The sequence below is a fragment of the Schistocerca cancellata genome, chromosome 3, assembly GCF_023864275.1.
Source record: "Schistocerca cancellata isolate TAMUIC-IGC-003103 chromosome 3, iqSchCanc2.1, whole genome shotgun sequence".
Taxonomy (NCBI): domain Eukaryota; kingdom Metazoa; phylum Arthropoda; class Insecta; order Orthoptera; family Acrididae; genus Schistocerca; species Schistocerca cancellata.
This window is the reverse complement of record NC_064628.1, coordinates 262971461-262990203: the sequence shown is the minus strand read 5'-3', so window position 1 is coordinate 262990203 and position 18743 is coordinate 262971461. Positions and strand designations below refer to the sequence as shown.

The 18743-nt window shown below is 41.3% G+C and overlaps 1 protein-coding gene across 1 annotated transcript in view; it reads left to right on the top strand.

Moving 5' to 3' along the window:
• Window positions 1–18743, top strand: part of LOC126174909 (TGF-beta-activated kinase 1 and MAP3K7-binding protein 1-like) — a 121277-nt gene that overhangs the window by 45692 nt on the left and 56842 nt on the right. Inside the window, exon 4 of the mRNA XM_049921345.1 lies at window positions 10140–10272. Within this exon, the coding sequence (XP_049777302.1) occupies window positions 10140–10272 (133 nt within the window). The remainder of the gene's footprint in view (window positions 1–10139; window positions 10273–18743) is intronic.

Here is an 18743-nt window from a genome sequence, read left to right as displayed (position 1 = left end):
CAGTGGGGAGGCCTTCCAAAGAAAAAATGCGGGCGAGAGCACTGGTGGTTGCCGCGGTGGTAGGTGACGTGCAACGGACAATGAAAGGAAAGTTAGAATAGGCGTCAATTACGAGGAGCCAATAAGTACCTAAAAAGGGTCCCGCAAAGTCAGCATGAATGTGCTCCCAGGGCTTCTCAGGCGAAGGCCACGGTGACAAATATGACTTCGGGGCAGCGGCCTGTGATGCACAAGGGCCGCAGGCAGCGACCATGTGTGCAATTTCAGAGTCGATGCCAGGCCAGTACACATGACGGCACGCCAGAGATTTTGTGCGAGACACACCCCAGTGCCCCTGGTGAAGGAGGCGCAAGACCGAAGCACGCAAAGACGCAGGTACCACAACACCCGGCGAAGCATTGTCAGTGGAGAGGAGGATAACACCATCCCTAGCCGTGAGGCGGTGGCGCAAAGTGTAGTAGTTCCGCAACGGATCAGAAGTCTTAGCGGATGGGCGATCTGGCCAACCCTTCTGAATACAGCGTAAAACCCGGGAGAGGGTAGGGTCAGAACCCGTAGCAGCCGCCAGCCTGTTCCCAGTGATGGGGAACCCGTCCACAACCCGCTGCTCTTCAACATCCAGGTGGAAACACAAACGTTCATCCCTATATAATGCCTGATCAGGACCCATGGGAAGGCGAGACAAAGCATCAGCATTCGCATGTTGAGCCGTTGGCCGGAAATGAATCTCATAATTGAAACGGGACAAGTAAAGAGCCCAACGCTGGAGGCGGTGTGCAGCCTTGTCAGGAAGTGATGTTGATGGATGAAACAAGGAAACAAGTGGTTTGTGATCTGTAACAAGATGAAATTTCGAGCCATAGAGAAAAACACCAAACTGATGAAGAGAATAAATGATGGCCAAAGCTTCTTTCTCAATTTGAGAATACTTCTGTTGGGCATCTGTGAGCGTTTTGGAGGCATAAGCGATGGGTTGTTCCAAACCGTCAGAAAAACGGTGCGCAAGGACTGCACCGACCCCGTATTGAGAGGTGTCTGTGGCAAGAACAAGATGTTGGCCAGGTCGAGCCAGGCACGGGGCCTGTTTCAGCATAGTCTTTAATTTCCGGAAAGCCGTGTCACATGACACGGACCAGTGAAAAGGCACGTTTTTATGCAACAGGAGATGCAACGGTTGAGCCACTGACGCCGCAGATGGTAAAAACTTGTGATAGTATGCTATTTTCCCCAAGAAAGCCTGCAGTTCCTTAACAGATGTAGGGTGAGGAAGGGCATCGATCGCAGCAACAGTGTGTTGAAACGGATGAATACCATCCCGAGAGAGTTGAAACCCCAAGTACTGATAGATGCCTGAAAAAATTGTGACTTCTGAAGATTACACTTAAGACCGGCAGTCTGTAAGACATTAAAAAGTGTGCGGAGATTTTGAAGATGTTCTTCAGTGGTGGAGCCAGTGACAACAATGTCGTCCGTGTAATTGATACACCCCGGGACAGGGAGCAATAATTGTTCCAAGAATCGCTGAAAGAGAGCAGGGGCGCTAGCAACCCCGAATGGCAAGCGTTGGTATTGATAGAGGCCGAAAGGCGTGTTAAGGACCAGAAACTGCCGGGAAGCAGCGTCGAGAGGAAGTTGATGATAAGCTTCCGACAGGTCAATTTTAGAAAAATACTGTCCTCCAGCGAGTTTAGTGAACAGTTCTTCAGGACGGGGCATAGGATAAGTGTCGATGAGGCATTGAGCATTTACAGTGGCTTTGAAATCGCCACAGAGACGAATATCACCATTGGGCTTAGCAACGACAATGACAGAAGAGGACCACTCACTGGAAGTGACAGGAAGCAAGACCCCTGAAGCAGTGAGACGATCCAACTCCCGTTTGACCCGATCACGAAGGGCCACAGGAATGGGCCGAGCCCGAAAAAACTTAGGCCGAGCAGTGGGTTTGAGCATGATATGAGCTTCAAAGTCGTTTGCATGGCCTAACCCAGGAGAAAAAAGGGACAAAAATGTCGTCGACAAGGAATGCAGTTGAGCATAAGGAATAGCGTCAGAGAGAATATTGACAGAGTCATCTATGGAGAACCCGAAAACGCAAAAGGCATCGAAACCAAAAAGATTTTCTGCGTTGCTCTGGTCGACCACAAATATGGGAATAGTGCGAATGACGGATTTGTAAGATATTTCAGCATGAAACTGTCCCAAGAGAGAAATCTTCTGTTTATTGTACGTCCGTAATTGCCGAGTGACAGGGGACAGGAGTGGAGAACCCAGCTGAAGATACGTCTGAGAATTAATTATAGTGGCAGCAGAACCGGTATCCACTTGCATGCGAACATCTCGACCAAGGATTTGGACAGTGAGGAATAACTTCCCTGAAAGGGAAGAAGTGCAATTGACAGACAACACAGAATCAGAATCAGCGTCATGTTCATGAACATCATGTATGCGGTCGGATTTACAAACGGAAGACACATGACCTTTCTTTTTGCAATTGTGACACACAGCCCAACGTTGGGGACAATCCTCGCGTGAATGTTTCATAAAACACCGCGGACATGAAGGAAGTTGCCGGGGATGTTGCTGCAGTTTCTTAGTGGGTTGTTTACGGCTAGGCTGAGGCGCTGCGTCGGAGCATACTGCGGCCACGTTGGCCGGCGGGGACGCGCCGCACGCATCGTCAACAGCGCACAGAGGTTGTATTTCCCCTCGTCACCCCACGCTCCTATTCGCGCCCCAGCGGTGCGAGAAATTTCAAAAGACTGCGCAATGGAGAGAACTTCATCTAGAGTCGGATTCGCCAACTGAAGGGCATGTTGCCGAACTTCTTTGTCGGGCGCCGACCGGATAATAGCATCCCGTACCATAGAATCGGCATAGGATTCTTTGTGAACGTCAGTAACAAATTGACACTTTCGACTGAGGCCGTGAAGTTCAGCAGCCCAAGCACGATAGGACTGATTTGGTTGTTTTTGACAACGATAAAAGGCAACACGAGAGGCTACCACATGCGTTTGCTTTTGAAAATAGACAGACAGAAGGGAGCACATTTCAGCAAAGGACAAAGACGCAGGATCCTTCAAAGGAGCCAATTGCGACAACAACCGATACATTTGAGGTGAAATCCAGGAAAGGAACAGAGACTTACATGGTTGTTCGTCCGTGACATGAAATGCCAAGAAGTGCTGTCGAAGACGTTTTTCATGATCAGACCAGTCTTCCGCCGTCTCGTCGTAAGATGGAAAAGGAGGTACAGCCAACGTCGAGAAACGCCCCGCATTTGACGCCGCGACGAAATCGCGAATCGCCACTGTTAGAAGCGTTTGCTGTTCAAGGAGATTTTGCAAGAGCTGCTCGACAGTAGCCATGGAACCCTGTGGGTTAACAGTGAAAAGGAAAAATCCACTACCTCGTCGCCAATTGTTAAATCTTCATATTTAATACATGTTTCGGACAACACAACAACACATATAAGTCACTGAGTAAGTTGACCTGTGTACAAGTCGGCATTCGATTAAACACTGAGTCTCAGTCTAGCGGTCGCTGCTCGGCTGGCCGCTTAGGTGGCGCAGCTGCTGCATGGCTGGCAGACAGCGCCGCACGTAGAGGACACGCACTTTGAATAATCGGCGAGTCACAACATTAACAATGGCATATTTCGGTCTCTCTGGAGAAATGCCTTTAGTAAATGATGCATTACATATTTCAGATAAGACTGGGCTTATTGCATGGGAACAAATTTTTAGTACTCTATTGGAAATACCATCAAAACCAGATGAACCTTTATTTCTGAGAGAATGTATAATTTTCTTAATTACAGAAGGAGAAATTGGTGATACATTCATATGATTGAATTTTATGAAAGTTAAATTTTCAAGATACTGCTGTGATTTTTCTATTGAACTGTTTGTCCCTATGCTTTATGCTATATTTAAGAAATGATTGTTGAATGCATTTGGTACCTGTGATGCATCATTCATAGCTGTTCAATTCAGCTCAGTAGTGACATTGTCTTGTTCTGTGGCTGGTTGTCCTGCCACTCATTTCACTACATTCCATATAGTTTTAAGTCTATTGTTGGAAATACTGAATTCTGAAATTATGTGCATGTTATTTTGCTTTTAATAACTTTTCTTAGTAATTTTGAGTAGTTTTTGTAGTGTTCAACTACTACAGGATCCCTATTTGTTCTTCCCAAAAGATGCACTTCCCTTTTCCATTCACAAGAGACTTTAATCCATCTAGTGACCCAGGTTTTTTACATGGCTGTTTAGTGTCCTTTCTGATTTGCTTTTGCTGAAATCTGTTACAAATAATGATATAATTTATCATGGAATAGATTATGTTAGCATTTGGTTCATTATAAATTACATCTCTTATAATCTCCTGTAAACCATTCTTATAAACATTTGTCCCAGACTCATTAATTATTCTAACTGATTTCCACTGAGTGGTATTCATACTGTAAGGCTGTGCATCATGATCAGGGAGAGCATTTGTTACTGGGTGAATAGTTATTTTCTTAGTATGAGCTTCATCAAAGACAACATTATAAATTAGGGTCATACTGTCTTTCACCACCTGTGTTATAAAGTTAATTACTGAGCCCAAATTGTAGATCCAAATAAGGTTTCGAGACCATTTTTCCTATCAGAATCCTTCAGAAAATCTACACTGAAGTCACCACAGACTGCTTGCTGCTGTCTGACAGATAGCACAGTAAGGAACCCAGATCCCTCATAAATAGTTTAAAATTTCCCAGTGGGGAACTGTATACAGTTACAATCAAAAGTGAACTATTTTGGAGCATTAGTTCACAAGCACACACTTCTATGTCCTGATCTTGACAAAATATTGTCTCAGTGTTTTTGAACTTGTGTTTTCTCTTCACATATGTAAAAACTCCTCCTTTTCCTATTTTATTTCTGCATGCATAATCTGCAATAGTATAATCTTTTACATGTAACTTATCTAACCCTGTTATTATATGGTGCTCAGACAGGTACAGGATGTCTATCTTTTCAGAGCTCTCTAAATTTTCCAGACAAGAAACTCTTTTGTCTGATGACTCAATCCTCTAGTATTTTGATGAAATAAGCTAACATTACTGTTCTGTGCATTATTGAGCATTTTGCGGAGCTCTTCTGTTATTTTCACTTCTTTCAAAACAGGGTACCTGAATCCTTATTCTAACCCACTGGACTCTGACCACAATCTATTGGTTATGACCTGTAGATAAAAACTGAAGAAACTGCAAAAAGGTGGGAATTTAAGGAGATGGGACCTGGATAAACTGAAAGAACCAGAGGTTGTACAGAGTTTCAGGGAGAGCATAAGGGAACAATTGACAGGAATGGGGGAGAGAAATACAGTAGAAGAGGAATGGGTAGCTTTGAGGGATGAAGTAGTGAAGGCAGCAGAGGATCAAGTAGGTAAAAAGACGAGGGCTAGTAGAAATCCTTGGGTAACAGAAGAAATATTGAATTTAATTGATGAAAGGAGAAAATATAAAAATGCAGTAAATGAAGCAGACAAAAAGGAATACAAACGTCTCAAAAATGAGATCGACAGGAAGTGCAAAATGGCTAAGCAGGGATGGCTAGAGGACAGATGTAAGGATGTAGAGGCTTATCTCACTAGGGGTAAGATAGATACTGCCTACAGGAAAATTAAAGAGACCTATGGAGATAAGAGAACCACTTGTATGAACATCAAGAGCTCAGATGGAAACCCAGTTCTAAGCAAAGAAGGGAAAGCAGAAAGGTGGAAGGAGTATATAGAGGGTCTATACAAGGGCGATGTACTTGAGGACAATATTATGGAAATGGAAGAGGATGTAGATGAAGATGAAATGGGAGATACGATACTGCGTGAAGAGTTTGACAGAGCGCTGAAAGACCTGAGTCGAAACAAGGCCCCCGGAGTAGACAACATTCCATTGGAACTACTGACGGCCTTGGGAGAGCCAGTCCTGACAAAACTCTACCATCTGGTCAGCAAGATGTATGAGACAGGTGAAATACCCTCAGACTTCAAGAAGAATATAATAATTCCAATCCCAAAGAAAGCAGGTGTTGACAGATGTGAAAATTACCGAACTATCAGTTTAATAAGCCACAGCTGCAAAATACTAACACGAATTCTTTACAGACGAATGGAAAAACTAGTAGAAGCCAACCTCAGGGAAGATCAGTTTGGATTCCGTAGAAATACTGGAACACGTGAGGCAATACTGACCTTACGACTTATCTTAGAAGAAAGATTAAGGAAAGGCAAACCTACGTTTCTAGCATTTGTAGACTTAGAGAAAGCTTTTGACAATGTTGACTGGAATACTCTCTTTCAAATTCTAAAGGTGGCAGGGGTAAAATACAGGGAGCGAAAGGCTATTTACAATTTGTACAGAAACCAGATGGCAGTTATAAGAGTCGAGGGACATGAAAGGGAAGCAGCGGTGGGGAAGGGAGTAAGACAGGGTTGTAGCCTCTCCCCGATGTTATTCAATCTGTATATTGAGCAAGCAGTAAAGGAAACAAAAGAAAATTTCGGAGTAGGTATTAAAATCCATGGAGAAGAAATAAAAACTTTGAGGTTTGCCGATGACATTGTAATTCTGTCAGAGACAGCAAAGGACTTGGAAGAGCAGTTGAATGGAATGGATGGTATCTTGAAGGGAGGATATAAGATGAACATCAACAAGAGCAAAACGAGGATAATGGAATGTAGTGGAATTAAGTCGGGTGATGCTGAGGGAATTAGATTAGGAAATGAGACACTTAAAGTAGTAAAGGAGTTTTGCTATTTGGGGAGCAAAATAACTGATGATGGTCGAAGTAGAGAGGATATAAAATGTAGACTGGCAATGGCAAGGAAAGCGTTTCTGAAGAAGAGAAATTTGTTAACATCGAGTATAGATTTAAGTGTCAGGAAGTCATTTCTGAAAGTATTTGTATGGAGTGTAGCCATGTATGGAAGTGAAACATGGACGGTAAATAGTTTGGACAAGAAGAGAATAGAAGCTTTCGAAATGTGGTGCTACAGAAGAATGCTGAAGATTAGGTGGGTAGATCACATAACTAATGAGGAAGTATTGAATAGGATTGGGGAGAAGAGAAGTTTGTGGCACAACTTGACCAGAAGAAGGGATCGGTTGGTAGGACATGTTCTGTGGCATCAAGGGATCACCAATTTAGTATTGGAGGGCAGCGTGGAGGGTAAAAATCGTAGGGGGAGACCAAGAGATGAATACACTAAGCAGATTCAGAAGGATGTAGGTTGCAGTAGGTACTGGGAGATGAAGAAGCTTGCACAGGATAGAGTAGCATGGAGAGCTGCATCAAACCAGTCTCAGGACTGAAGACCACAACAACAACAACAACCCAAAAAAGGTGCCCCTCTGACACCAGTAACCACAGGGATCTTGCTATGTGTGATGGTGGCCCCAGCCAACCCATCTTTCCATTTCCTGTTCAGGTGTGGGCCACGTCTAGTATATTCCCATCTCCCAGGTGTAACAACTGGCACTGCAGTCTTATGAGGTTTCATTTCACTCAGCAGCAGCCTGCTCAACTTCATGTTCACACAACTCACAGTGGTGTCATTGGATGACATGGGGTGTAGGCCATGTCTAGTATATTCCCATCTCCCAGGTGTAGCAACTGGCACTGCAGTCTTATGAGGTTTCATTTCAGTCAGCAGCAGCCTGCTCAACTTCATGTTCACACAACTCACAGTGGTGTCATTGGATGACATGGGGTCCTATATAAAACTTGAACTACTAAGTCCCCTCTACAACTTCTGGAAGTGTGTAACATGAATTGTGAAGCACCTTGTATATTCCTGTTACCTTCTGTCTCTCCTTTGGTTAGTATTGACTTGCCATCTAAGCTCTATGTTTTCTTACAGCTGATTTTCTTTTCTCAAGGATGTCATTAATTCTCATGCAGGTGGCATCTATTGTTGGATTTCTGTTCAAACCATTTATGATTTACCATTTTGCACTTTCTGTCACATTTGTTAGATGTCTGTAATCCCTTTTGCTTGCTTCATTCGTTGAACATTTACATGTTCTTGTTTCATTAGCTAAGTTCAATATGATTAGATTAGATTAGTACTCGTTCCATAGATCATGTATACGACACTTCGTAGTGATGTGGAACGTGTCGGGTTAATAAAAGGTGTCTATACAAGATATAATATTACACAAAAGATTACATGACACTTAATATTTTTATTTATTTTTATTAATTTTTTTTTTGGGCAAGGGGAGGGGGGAATTACCCACTTACTATATCCAAAAATTCATCTAATGAGTAGAAGGAGTTGCCATTCAGAAATTCTTTTAATTTCCTTTTTAATGCTATATGGTTATCTGTCAGACTTTTGATGCTATTAGGTAAGTGACCAAAGTTTTTGTGGCAGCATAATTTACCCCTTTCTGAGCCAAAGTTAGATTTAACCTTGAGTAGTGAAGATCATCCTTTCTCGTAATGTTGTTGCCATGTACACTGCTATTACTTTTGAATTTGTTCGGATTGTTAATAACAAATTTCGTAAGTGAATATATATATTGTGAGGCTACAGTGAAGATCCCTAGCTCTTTAAATAAGTGTCTGCAGGATGATCTTGGAAGAGCTTCAGCAATTATTCTGATTACACGCTTTTGTGCAATGAACACTCTTTTACTCAGTGATGAGTTACCCCAGAATATGATGCCAAGTGAAAGCAGAGAATGAAAATAGGCATGGTAAGCTAATTTACTGAGATGTATATCACCAAAATTTAGTAGCTGAACTCAAACGTTTCAGCAGATCTTCAGGGTATTTTTTCCAGTTCAACCCCTCATCAATGCATACACCTAGAAATTTTGAATATTCTACCTTAGCTACTGATTTCTGATCAAAATCTATATTTATTAACGGTGTCATTCCATTTACTCTGTGGAACTGTATATACTGTGTTTTGTCAAAGTTGTTGAATGTTATCCATGGAATTCTACTGGACCATGTCTTTTTGCTTATTGGAACCTCTTATACCTTTACTGTATCATCTCTGAGAGCTACCCATTTGTCTTCTATTGTGTTCCTTTCCCCTGTTTCAGTAAGTAGTTGCCAAATGCTCCATTTGAAACTCTGCTGTAGCAATATAGATCACAGAGTTGACATTTCTTAATCAATAGTGTTTTCTGTCTCTACAGCAGAGAATGTGGCAATTTTGGCATGGTCAGTATTTTATTTCAGCCTTGTCACAGTATAATGTAGGATATCCATTACACTTAGTTTGGGTTCTGGCTGCAATTATACACTGAAGACACACTGACAACCAGATGCATATATAGTCTGTTCTCCAAGAGGGAGCTCAGACACACGAGAACAATTGTATGTTTTTGATAAGGATAGAAGCTGAAGCAGTGAATTAAAATTTGTGCCACAGCCAAACCTGAAACTGCATCTCCAGCTTTCTGGGCAGATGTGCTTAGTTAGCAGGAGACCTGGGTTCAAGTCCCGGCCATGGCACAAATTCATTGCTTCAGCTTCTGTCCTGATCGAAGATAAAGTTGAGACTAATATGTCTCCAGGGAAATGTAATTCTATATCAATTATAAGTTTCTTTGCATTCTAAAATGCACTAATAATCAATGCAGCCTGTCAGTGTGTGATCTGAAAATGTTATGCAGCTACCTCAGAGAAGTATTATGGAACTTACATAATTGAAACTGATTGCAAACAAATGAGCCATTTGTATTTTGTGTTGTAACTTAGTGATGATTGCGTTTTCAGTGCAGTGAATGTATTATGTGCCACGTGGACTGCACCTTTCGAAATGTAAGGAACATATCGGTGTGCTATTTGTGCTCAGAGAAATGTAATGACTGTGTGGTAGTTATGGATTAAAGAGAGAGAAACAAAGTAAACACAAAATTTTATGAGTGCTGTTCTTCCACAAATTTTGGTTGATTTCCTGTGAATAATGAGAGCTTTTTAGTGAACAATTTGCATTTAATTTGCTCCATCTTTTTTAAAATAATTTTTATCCAAGAGTAAAGCACGTAATTTTAAAAGTGTTTGCATTAGATGTTGTAAATGCTAGAATGAATAACAGTAAATATGTAACATCCAGTTTTGTACCATTTGTTACAGGCAAGCATTTTTTGCAGTTGAAAAGGGTTACTTCGACTCCATAGATGAACGTTTAGCTGTCCGAACAAGTTTACAGTATGAAATTCCAGAAGGAATGTCATCTTATGAGGCCTACCAGAAATTTCCACATGTGGTTTGTACTTAATATTAGCTCATTGATTACTATACATAAATGACCTTGTGGATAACATCGAAAGTTCACTGAGGCTTCTTGCGGATGATGCTGTGGTATATCGAGAGGTTGTAGTAATGGAAAATTGTACCGAAATGCAGGAGGATCTGCTATGAATTGACGCATGGTGCAGCGAATGGCAATTGAATCTCAATGTAGACAAGTGTAATGAGCTGTGAATACATAGAAAGGAAGATCCTTTATCATTTATCTACAATATAGCAGGTCGGCAACTGGAAGCAGTTAATTCCATAAATTATCTGGGAGTAGGCATTAGGAGTGATTTAAAATGGAATGATCATATAAAGTTGATTGTCGGTAAAGCAGATGCTAGATTGAGATTCATTGGAAGAATCCTAAGGAAATGCAATCCGAAAACAAAGGAAGTAGGTTACAGTACACTTGTTCGCCCATTACTTGAATGCTGCTCAGCAGTGTGGGATCTGACCAGTTAGGGTTGATAGAAGAGATAGAGAAGATCCAAAGGAGAGCAGTGCGCTTTGTTACAGGATCATTTAGTAATCGCGAAAGCGTTACGGAGATGATAGATAAACTCCAGTGGAAAACTCTGCAGGAGAGACGCTCAGTAGCTCGGTACGGGCTTTTGTTGAGGTTTCGAGAACATACCTTCACCGAGGAGTCAAGTAGTATATTGCTCCCTCCTACGTACATCTCACGAAGAGACCATGAGGATAAAATCAGAGAGATCAGAGCCCACACAGAGGCATACCAACAATCTTTCTTTCCACGAACAATACGAGACTGGAATAGAAGGGATAACAGATAGAGGTACTCAAAATGCCCTCTGCCACACACCGTCGGGTGGCTTGCGGAGTATGGATGTAGATGTAGATGTAGATGTAGAAGTTACTTTATTTATATATGTATTTTGAAAATCAATTACAAAGAACATGAGGAAGTTTTGCACAGTCAGGTGGTAAGCAGACAAGTCACAACGAACTTTTACATCTACACACAGAATGTCAAAATAAACTACTTATACAAAATTTTAGAGTGTTTAGAGGTGATACAAAGAAACACATCAGTATGTGACAAGAATGTAACATGCACCATTTCCCCGCTAGGGGCCCTGAAGGTTTTGATGTTAGCAGTGTTAGGATATGGTGTTCAAACTGCCTTGTGATGAATATTGTAAGAGGGATGTTGCTGAAAATATTGTAACTTTACATCAGTTTAATCAGAGCATCCAGGGAAAAGTTAAGGAATTATTTTATGTTCTGAAAAACTCAGGAAATTTTAGCGTTTTGTGTAGAAACCAAGGGAAAGGCTTGATACCTGATTTGATTTTGGGCAGATGCATTTGCTAGCCATCTGCGTGTCTCGATGTAGTGCTGTGCTCATCCCACCTCATTTCTCCACCCTGAACACCTTCTGTCCCATCCGCTTCATGTGGTCCTCCTCAACCCAAAATGCCACCTTCCAGCACATTGACCTCCCCACCTCTCTGATGGCTTCATACACACCTATATAAAACCTACTAACCACCAACGTTATCTGTATTTAAACAGCTGTCACACCCTCCACAGCAAAAAATCGCTCACATGCAGCCTGTACACCTGAGGGCAACGTATCTGCAGTGAGGAGAACTCCCTTACCCAGTATGCTGAATGTCTTATTAGTAGTATACTTCTTAAATTCCATGTATGCTTTTCTATTTAAGATGTGTAATCTTGCTTTTTGTAACTTTAAAGTGCAAATTCAGGCAGTTTGTAGCACAGTTGTTATTCATTTGTTAGTTTTGAAGGGCCAGCAACTGTTTGTTTCAGCCCAGTCAGTTAGTCACGTCCCAAGTGTCACGTGTACCACCTGCAATAACAGGAAGTTACATACTTAGCTTTTTCTATGTTTTCTAGTAGTGCTGGAATTGATAGGATGTATGCATGTTGTGTTTACAGCAGAGTCCCGGTAATCCGAACGTTTGCTTAATCCGAACATGAAAAATGTTAGTCTAACTATGTAAAACTGTGCGTTAAACTGCTGTACATACACACTGTTTTAATTTACACAGTGCAGTAAACATGTATTAGAAAAATTGGCAAGAAAACATTAGGTTTAAACAATGCATAACAATGAAAGAAAAGCTGTCAAATTTACTAAAATACAGTGGACATTTTATCCCTAACCTCAGTGATTGTTTTTTTGGCGTAATGAAGACAGTCTGTTATATGATGCATAGTTGCGCCATCGTCTCATAAACATCAAAATAACAGGGGTAGCCTTGGGCTGTTGCTCCAAATAATGTGGCACAAGGTCAAGGGTTTCTGCTGTGTCACTGTGTGGCACCAGCTCTCCTTTGTTGCTTTCAGGCTCATTGTCACTTCCATCACAGCAGTGCACTTCTTCCTGGTCTTGACTCACAGCAGCAACTAAATCACCGTCAGTAAGGTTCTCCACATAAGAAGCCCCATCTGCTGCCACATACTCATCTACGTCTCCTTCACTAGCTTCTTCACATCCAGGGATTGCCTGTATCATTTGTAGTAGATTTTCCTCTTCATTTTCAACTAGGTTGTCCTGAAATTCAAAAGATGTCCACAGTGTTCTCCAGATTTTCGCAAAGTATTTTCTGAAATATTCTGCCATGCCTCAGTGGCCCAATAAACAACATCCCTCACATTGGTCTTTTTTATTTTGTCCACCAAAGGAATACTATCATCTTGGATCAGCATTCTTAAAAATTGTTTTCTTTAAATCAGTTTTAATGTTTGCAGTATGCCCTGGGCCATTGGTTGTAGAAGTGATGTAACATTTAGAGGCAATAACTTCACCACAATTTCTCCATCACATAATTCCTCAGTGCTGGGGTGAGATGGCGCGTTATCAGTCAAAAGGATTGCACGGGGAGAAAAATGACTTTCCTTACAAAACCGTCAAACAGAGGGAACAAACTGGGTGTGTAATCATTTTTTGAACAGCTTACCATCCAGCCATACTTTTTTCTGGTTGCGATAATATACGGGCAGGGTCTTCATGTTGCTCTTGGGCCTAGCAGAATTGCCGATCAGCATTAAAGGGAGCTTGTGATTACCAGCAGTGTTGCTGCACGGTAATGAAGTCACATGATCTTTGCACATTTTAAAACCAGTAGCATGGTCTTCTGTTTTTGATGCCAGGCTTTTTGTTGGCAACGCCCTAAAATCAAGGCCAGTCTCATCAGCATTATAAATTTCCCTCTGTTATCATTTTTTCAAACTCACCCAGGTATTCCTTTTCTGCTTCATGGTCAAAAGAGAGCTTCTCTCCAGCAATTGTTAGCTGACGGATTCCGTGATGTTTTTTGAATCTGTCCAACCAACCTGACTCGCACTAAAAGGATCATCACCATTCATTAACTTGTTCAGGTAAACAGCCTTCTCCTGATCCACTGCTCCACTCAGAGGAGTTCCCCTATCTCTTTCCTGCCTGCCGAATTTCGAGTATTTTTCCTGAAGACGTTGCACAGGACTGTTCAAGCTTCACTCAGTTGTTCTTCCAATCACAAATGGTTGCTGTGCCAACACCCAGTTCCGTTGCCAGTTTAGATACATTCTCACCATTGTCTATCTGTTTCAGAGCATTTAGTTTTTGTTTGAGAGCTAACGTTGTATGTTTCCATTTACTCATGACGAAAATACATACACCACTACACCTGAATGAATACAATACAATGCAACTGTTACATGTGCCAGGGGCTATAACACTACCTTGGAGAACGCCAGAAATAACTTCTGTTTTACTTGATGACTTTCCCTCAGTTACTACGAACTGTGACCTCTCTGATAGGAAATCACAAATCCAGTCACATAACTGAGATGATATTCCATAAGCATGCAATATCACTACAAGCCACTTGTGTGGTACAATGTCAGAAGCCTTCCAGAAATCCAGAAATCTGGAATCGATCTGAAATCCCTTGTCAATAGCACTCAACACTTCATGTGAATAAAGAGCTAGTTGTGCTTCACAAGAACGATGTTTTCTCAACCCATGTTGACTGTCTGTCAGTAGACAGTTTTCTTCAAGGTAATTCATAATGTTTAAACACAATATATGTTCCAAAACCCGATGATGCGTGTTGTGGAGGAGCTGGTCTAGTTTGTGAACAGCTGAGGGCACTTTCAGCTATGGCCAGCTTTCTTTAGGGTATTGCTGCAGGGTGTAGCTGTGGTGGAGCGTCTGGCATGTCACATGGGATACCTCTGGTGCCACTTGTTTTGCCCATGGGCTCTGCTGCTGAGGCACCTCCCAGCAGGCTTGATGTGGATGGTCCACCCTCACCACAGGCTGAGTGGTGGGTGGTAATGCATTTGCATCCCTAGAGGTGGAGGGTCAGTGTGGAGGCCAGCTGTCTGGCCTCGCCCATTCACCCAGTGAGTAGACAGGTTGCCACTCCTCCAGCAGAGTCTGAGCAGGCACACTGGGGAAGGGGCTGGGTAGTTATTGGGAGATCCAGTGCTAGGTGCTTTATGGGGCCTCTTAGGGAAATAGCATTCAAGGCTGGAAAGAAAGTCAGTGTGCACTCAGTACGTCTGCTTGGGGGCCTTGTCAGAGATGTGGAGGAGGCCTTGCCTATGGGTGTCAAGCTGGCGGGGTGCAATTGTCTGCAAGTTGTGGTTCACGTCAACACTAATAATACCTGTTGCTTGGGTTCTGAGACCATCCTCACTTCATGTGTTCAACAGACAGAATTGCTGAAGCCTGCTGGCCTTGTGTGCAGGGTGCAAATGAGCTTGAAATTTGCAGCATTGTTCCCAGAGTTGATTGGGGGTCCTTTGGTTTGGAACCGAGTGGGAGGTCTCGGCTGAAGACTTCGTCAGCTCTATGAAAGTTTTGGCAATACGTACAGTGTGCCAGAAACTGCAAGGCTGGGTGCACCTTGTAATGTAGGGTAGCTCAGCAAAGGACAAGCATATTAGCCATCACAGGTAAGAAGTATATGCTAGAACTTGGGAAATCTAATCCCTTCACATTGTAGGATTGTGCTTCCTGGTAATGGACAATCAGAAACATTTAAGACTCTAGTTGAAGTAAAATGTCTTTTTGTTCAGAATATGGTTTGATTTTGTCACTGGAGAACTCCTTTATAGATGAACTACACTTTTCTGGAATTTTTCCGATAAACCGAAGTTGACCTTTCCCTGCAACAGAACTTACGTGCATGTTCCATTTCACATCACTCTGCAAGAGGACAATATCTGGAAAAAGTGGGTATCTTGAAAAAAAAAAAACACAGTTCTCATCCTCCGTTTGTGTTAACATGTGAACGTTTTGATGTCCAATTTAAAAACAACTACAGTAAACATTATGAGCAAGTCCATAGTGTGAAGTGATTATGAAGTAAAGTATAACTACAGGGAAGCTATTAAAACTGAAGATAAACTTGCATTATTCCGCAATTAACAATTTTTATTCCATTTTGAAGTTTGTTAACATTTCTGAACATTTAAAATTTCAGATAGCACAATGTGAAGGACAACCAAACAATTTAAAAACAGAGATGGTACAATAGTCTATAATAAAATTAAGTGAAAGTCCAAATCTGCAATAGCTGTTTATTGTGTTTTCAGTGTATGACGTCTGGTTTCATACCATGGAGGTATATTTTCAGGTCATATAAAACTAATACTTCATGTGCCATGAATTCCAAGTCCAAATGCATTCCTCGGTAAAACCTTGGATGAAACGGCAGCTGGAGATCTGATCTGAACCATGCATGATCACCAGTACATCTCCAAAACACAGTGATGGTTTTATTTTGTCATACGTGGACTGTCATGTGGTGTCTGGGCTCACCTGTTGACTGTGTTCTGGAGATGTATTAATGATCGTGCATGGTTCAGATGGGATGGCCATCTGCAGTTTCATCCAAGGTTCTACCAAGGAGTGACATGTTTTCACACACACACACCTGTACCTTGTAATTCATAGCACATGAAGTATTAGTTTTGTATGACCTGAAGATATATCTCCAGGACATGAAACAGCTCATCATACAGTGAAAACACAATAAACAGCTATTGCAGATTTGAACTTTCACTCCATTTTAATACAGGTTATTCTACCATCTCCAATTTTAACCCAACCCTTTTGGTGAGCTTGGAGAAATTTGAGTGACCATTGTGACCATTAACCTGTTCATAATGAAGCTAAAGAAAAATCACATGTGGTTTTCATATCTCCACAAATTGCAGAACAGTTTTTCTATTTTTACTTCTGTGTTCATTTCTGAGACAACTTCACAGTTTCATCCAACTTTTTCTAATGCACATGTTAGATATGAATGTTTTTAAGGGCGCACAGCATCCAGTTATTCATACAAAAGTATTGGTTACAGTTATGGAATGAATGACCAAACTGTTCAGAGAATTGTGAATGATAGCATACTTGGATCATCAGCCTTCTGACTGGTTGGTTGCAGCATGCCCATAATTTTCTCCTATACCTTTGTCTTCATCTCATGATGTTACTTACACTTAATATCCTTATTTATCTGCTGTATACAGGGTGGGCCAAAAGTCACTGCTCATCGTAACCTAACTGAATACAAAAGATCAGTTCGAATTTAGATATAACTAAACACTATACTGAAGCTACAGGATTATTTATAACATTTTTCCTCTTAATTTGTTTAACATTGACTCCATAAATTGAAGACTCCAATCAGGATTGTCTTCCAGTAGTCCTTGTATGAGACAAAAATATATAATGTTTGAATTTGCTGTTAAGTAAAATTCTCCGCTCAGAAGTTCTGGAAATATCCTATCTGAGAGATATCCCACAGGTAGATTCCTTAGGACTCTGAATAACCACTTGTAAAACTTTAATCTTAGTTTCATCACTTATTGATGGTCTACCTGACCTGTAGCAATCTGCTGCACATCCACTTTTCTCAGAACATTTCTGTAAATTGTAGGCAGCCTTCCTTGTAGATGGAACATGTTGAAATTATTGTTCCACTCATTTGTAGCATTGTACCACAGTTTTAAAGCAAAACTCTGTCTTCATTAGAAAACACCTTCACAACAGGTCAGAATCGACAGTTAACAATGTCACTTATGTTTGATTTAATAGCTGTGCACCTTGTTCTTTGTGTCAATAATTATCTGAAAGAAAATGTAGCTGTTCAGCTCCGGTGTTTCTATCTATAATTATGACAAACAAACAATATTATCTGTTATCTTAATGTCTTCAATGGGTTACAGTGAATAATCACTTTTGGCCCACCCAGTAAATTTCAGTCTCTGTCTTCCACTAGAGTGTTTGCCCCCTGTTGCTCTCTCTGGTACATGGAAGCTACTTTCTGATACCATAACACATGTTGTGTCCTCCTGTCCCTTTTTCTAGGTAGTATTTTCCACATATTACTTTCCTTGACAGTTCTGCGGAGAACCTTTTCTTTTCTATTAGTTATTAGTCCACGTAATTTTCAGCACCCCACTGCAAAACTGCAACTCAAACATATTAGTTGCCTTCTGTTAGGGTTTTTCCACAGCCTATGAGTTACTTTGAAACTATGCCCATGAGTTACTTTGAAACTATGCTGAGCACCAGAAGTACAACTTCGTAAATTTATTTCTTGAATTATTCTTTAATTTTGATACTAGCATATTGCTTTTGATGAAGAATGCTCTCTTTGCCTGCACTAATCTGCTTCATATGTCCTCCCCACTTTGTCCACCATGCATTAGTTTGCTTCCAAGGTAGCAGCACTCCTTCACTGTTTCTGCTAAGTGGTCCCCAACCCGTGATGCTAAATTAATCACTAATTCCATTTCTACCTGTCCTCAATATTTTAATCTGTCTTTTGTGTACTATCTATATTTTGTACTCACTAGACTGTCCTTTCCATTCAACGTGTTCTGTAAATTTTCTTAACTCTAAGTGAGGACAATAATGTCATCAACGAATCTTATCATTGATATCTTTTCACCTTGAATGTTAATGCCACTTCTAGAACTTGCTTTTAATTCCTTCATTGCTTCTTCTATGTATACACAGTGAGGCAACTAGGACAGCTCACCCTAAATATGAGGGTTGGAACTTAAATAGTGGCAACTATTTATTCACAATCGATACAAAGAGTTACATGTTTGCAACTGTTACTGTCCTTCAAAGTAGTCACCAGAATTGTGTAGAAGTGATGTGGAAGGTGTAGTATACCATTAGCAGAGCCTGTTCTGTGGATGATGCGAATGGAGCAGTCTACTGCATGTCAAATTTCTGGAACAGTTCTGAAGCAAATGGAATCAAATCAAAGTCACAAGGAGTATGGTGGATGGTACAGTACTTCCCAGTCCCATCGACCAAACAGAGCAGCCATAGCTTGCACCGTATGTGCCCACGCATTGTCATTGCAAAATGATGGGTGGGTTGCACAGAAAGTGTCGCTGCTTCTTTCGCAAAGCTGGTCGCAGGTGATGCTATAAAAATGA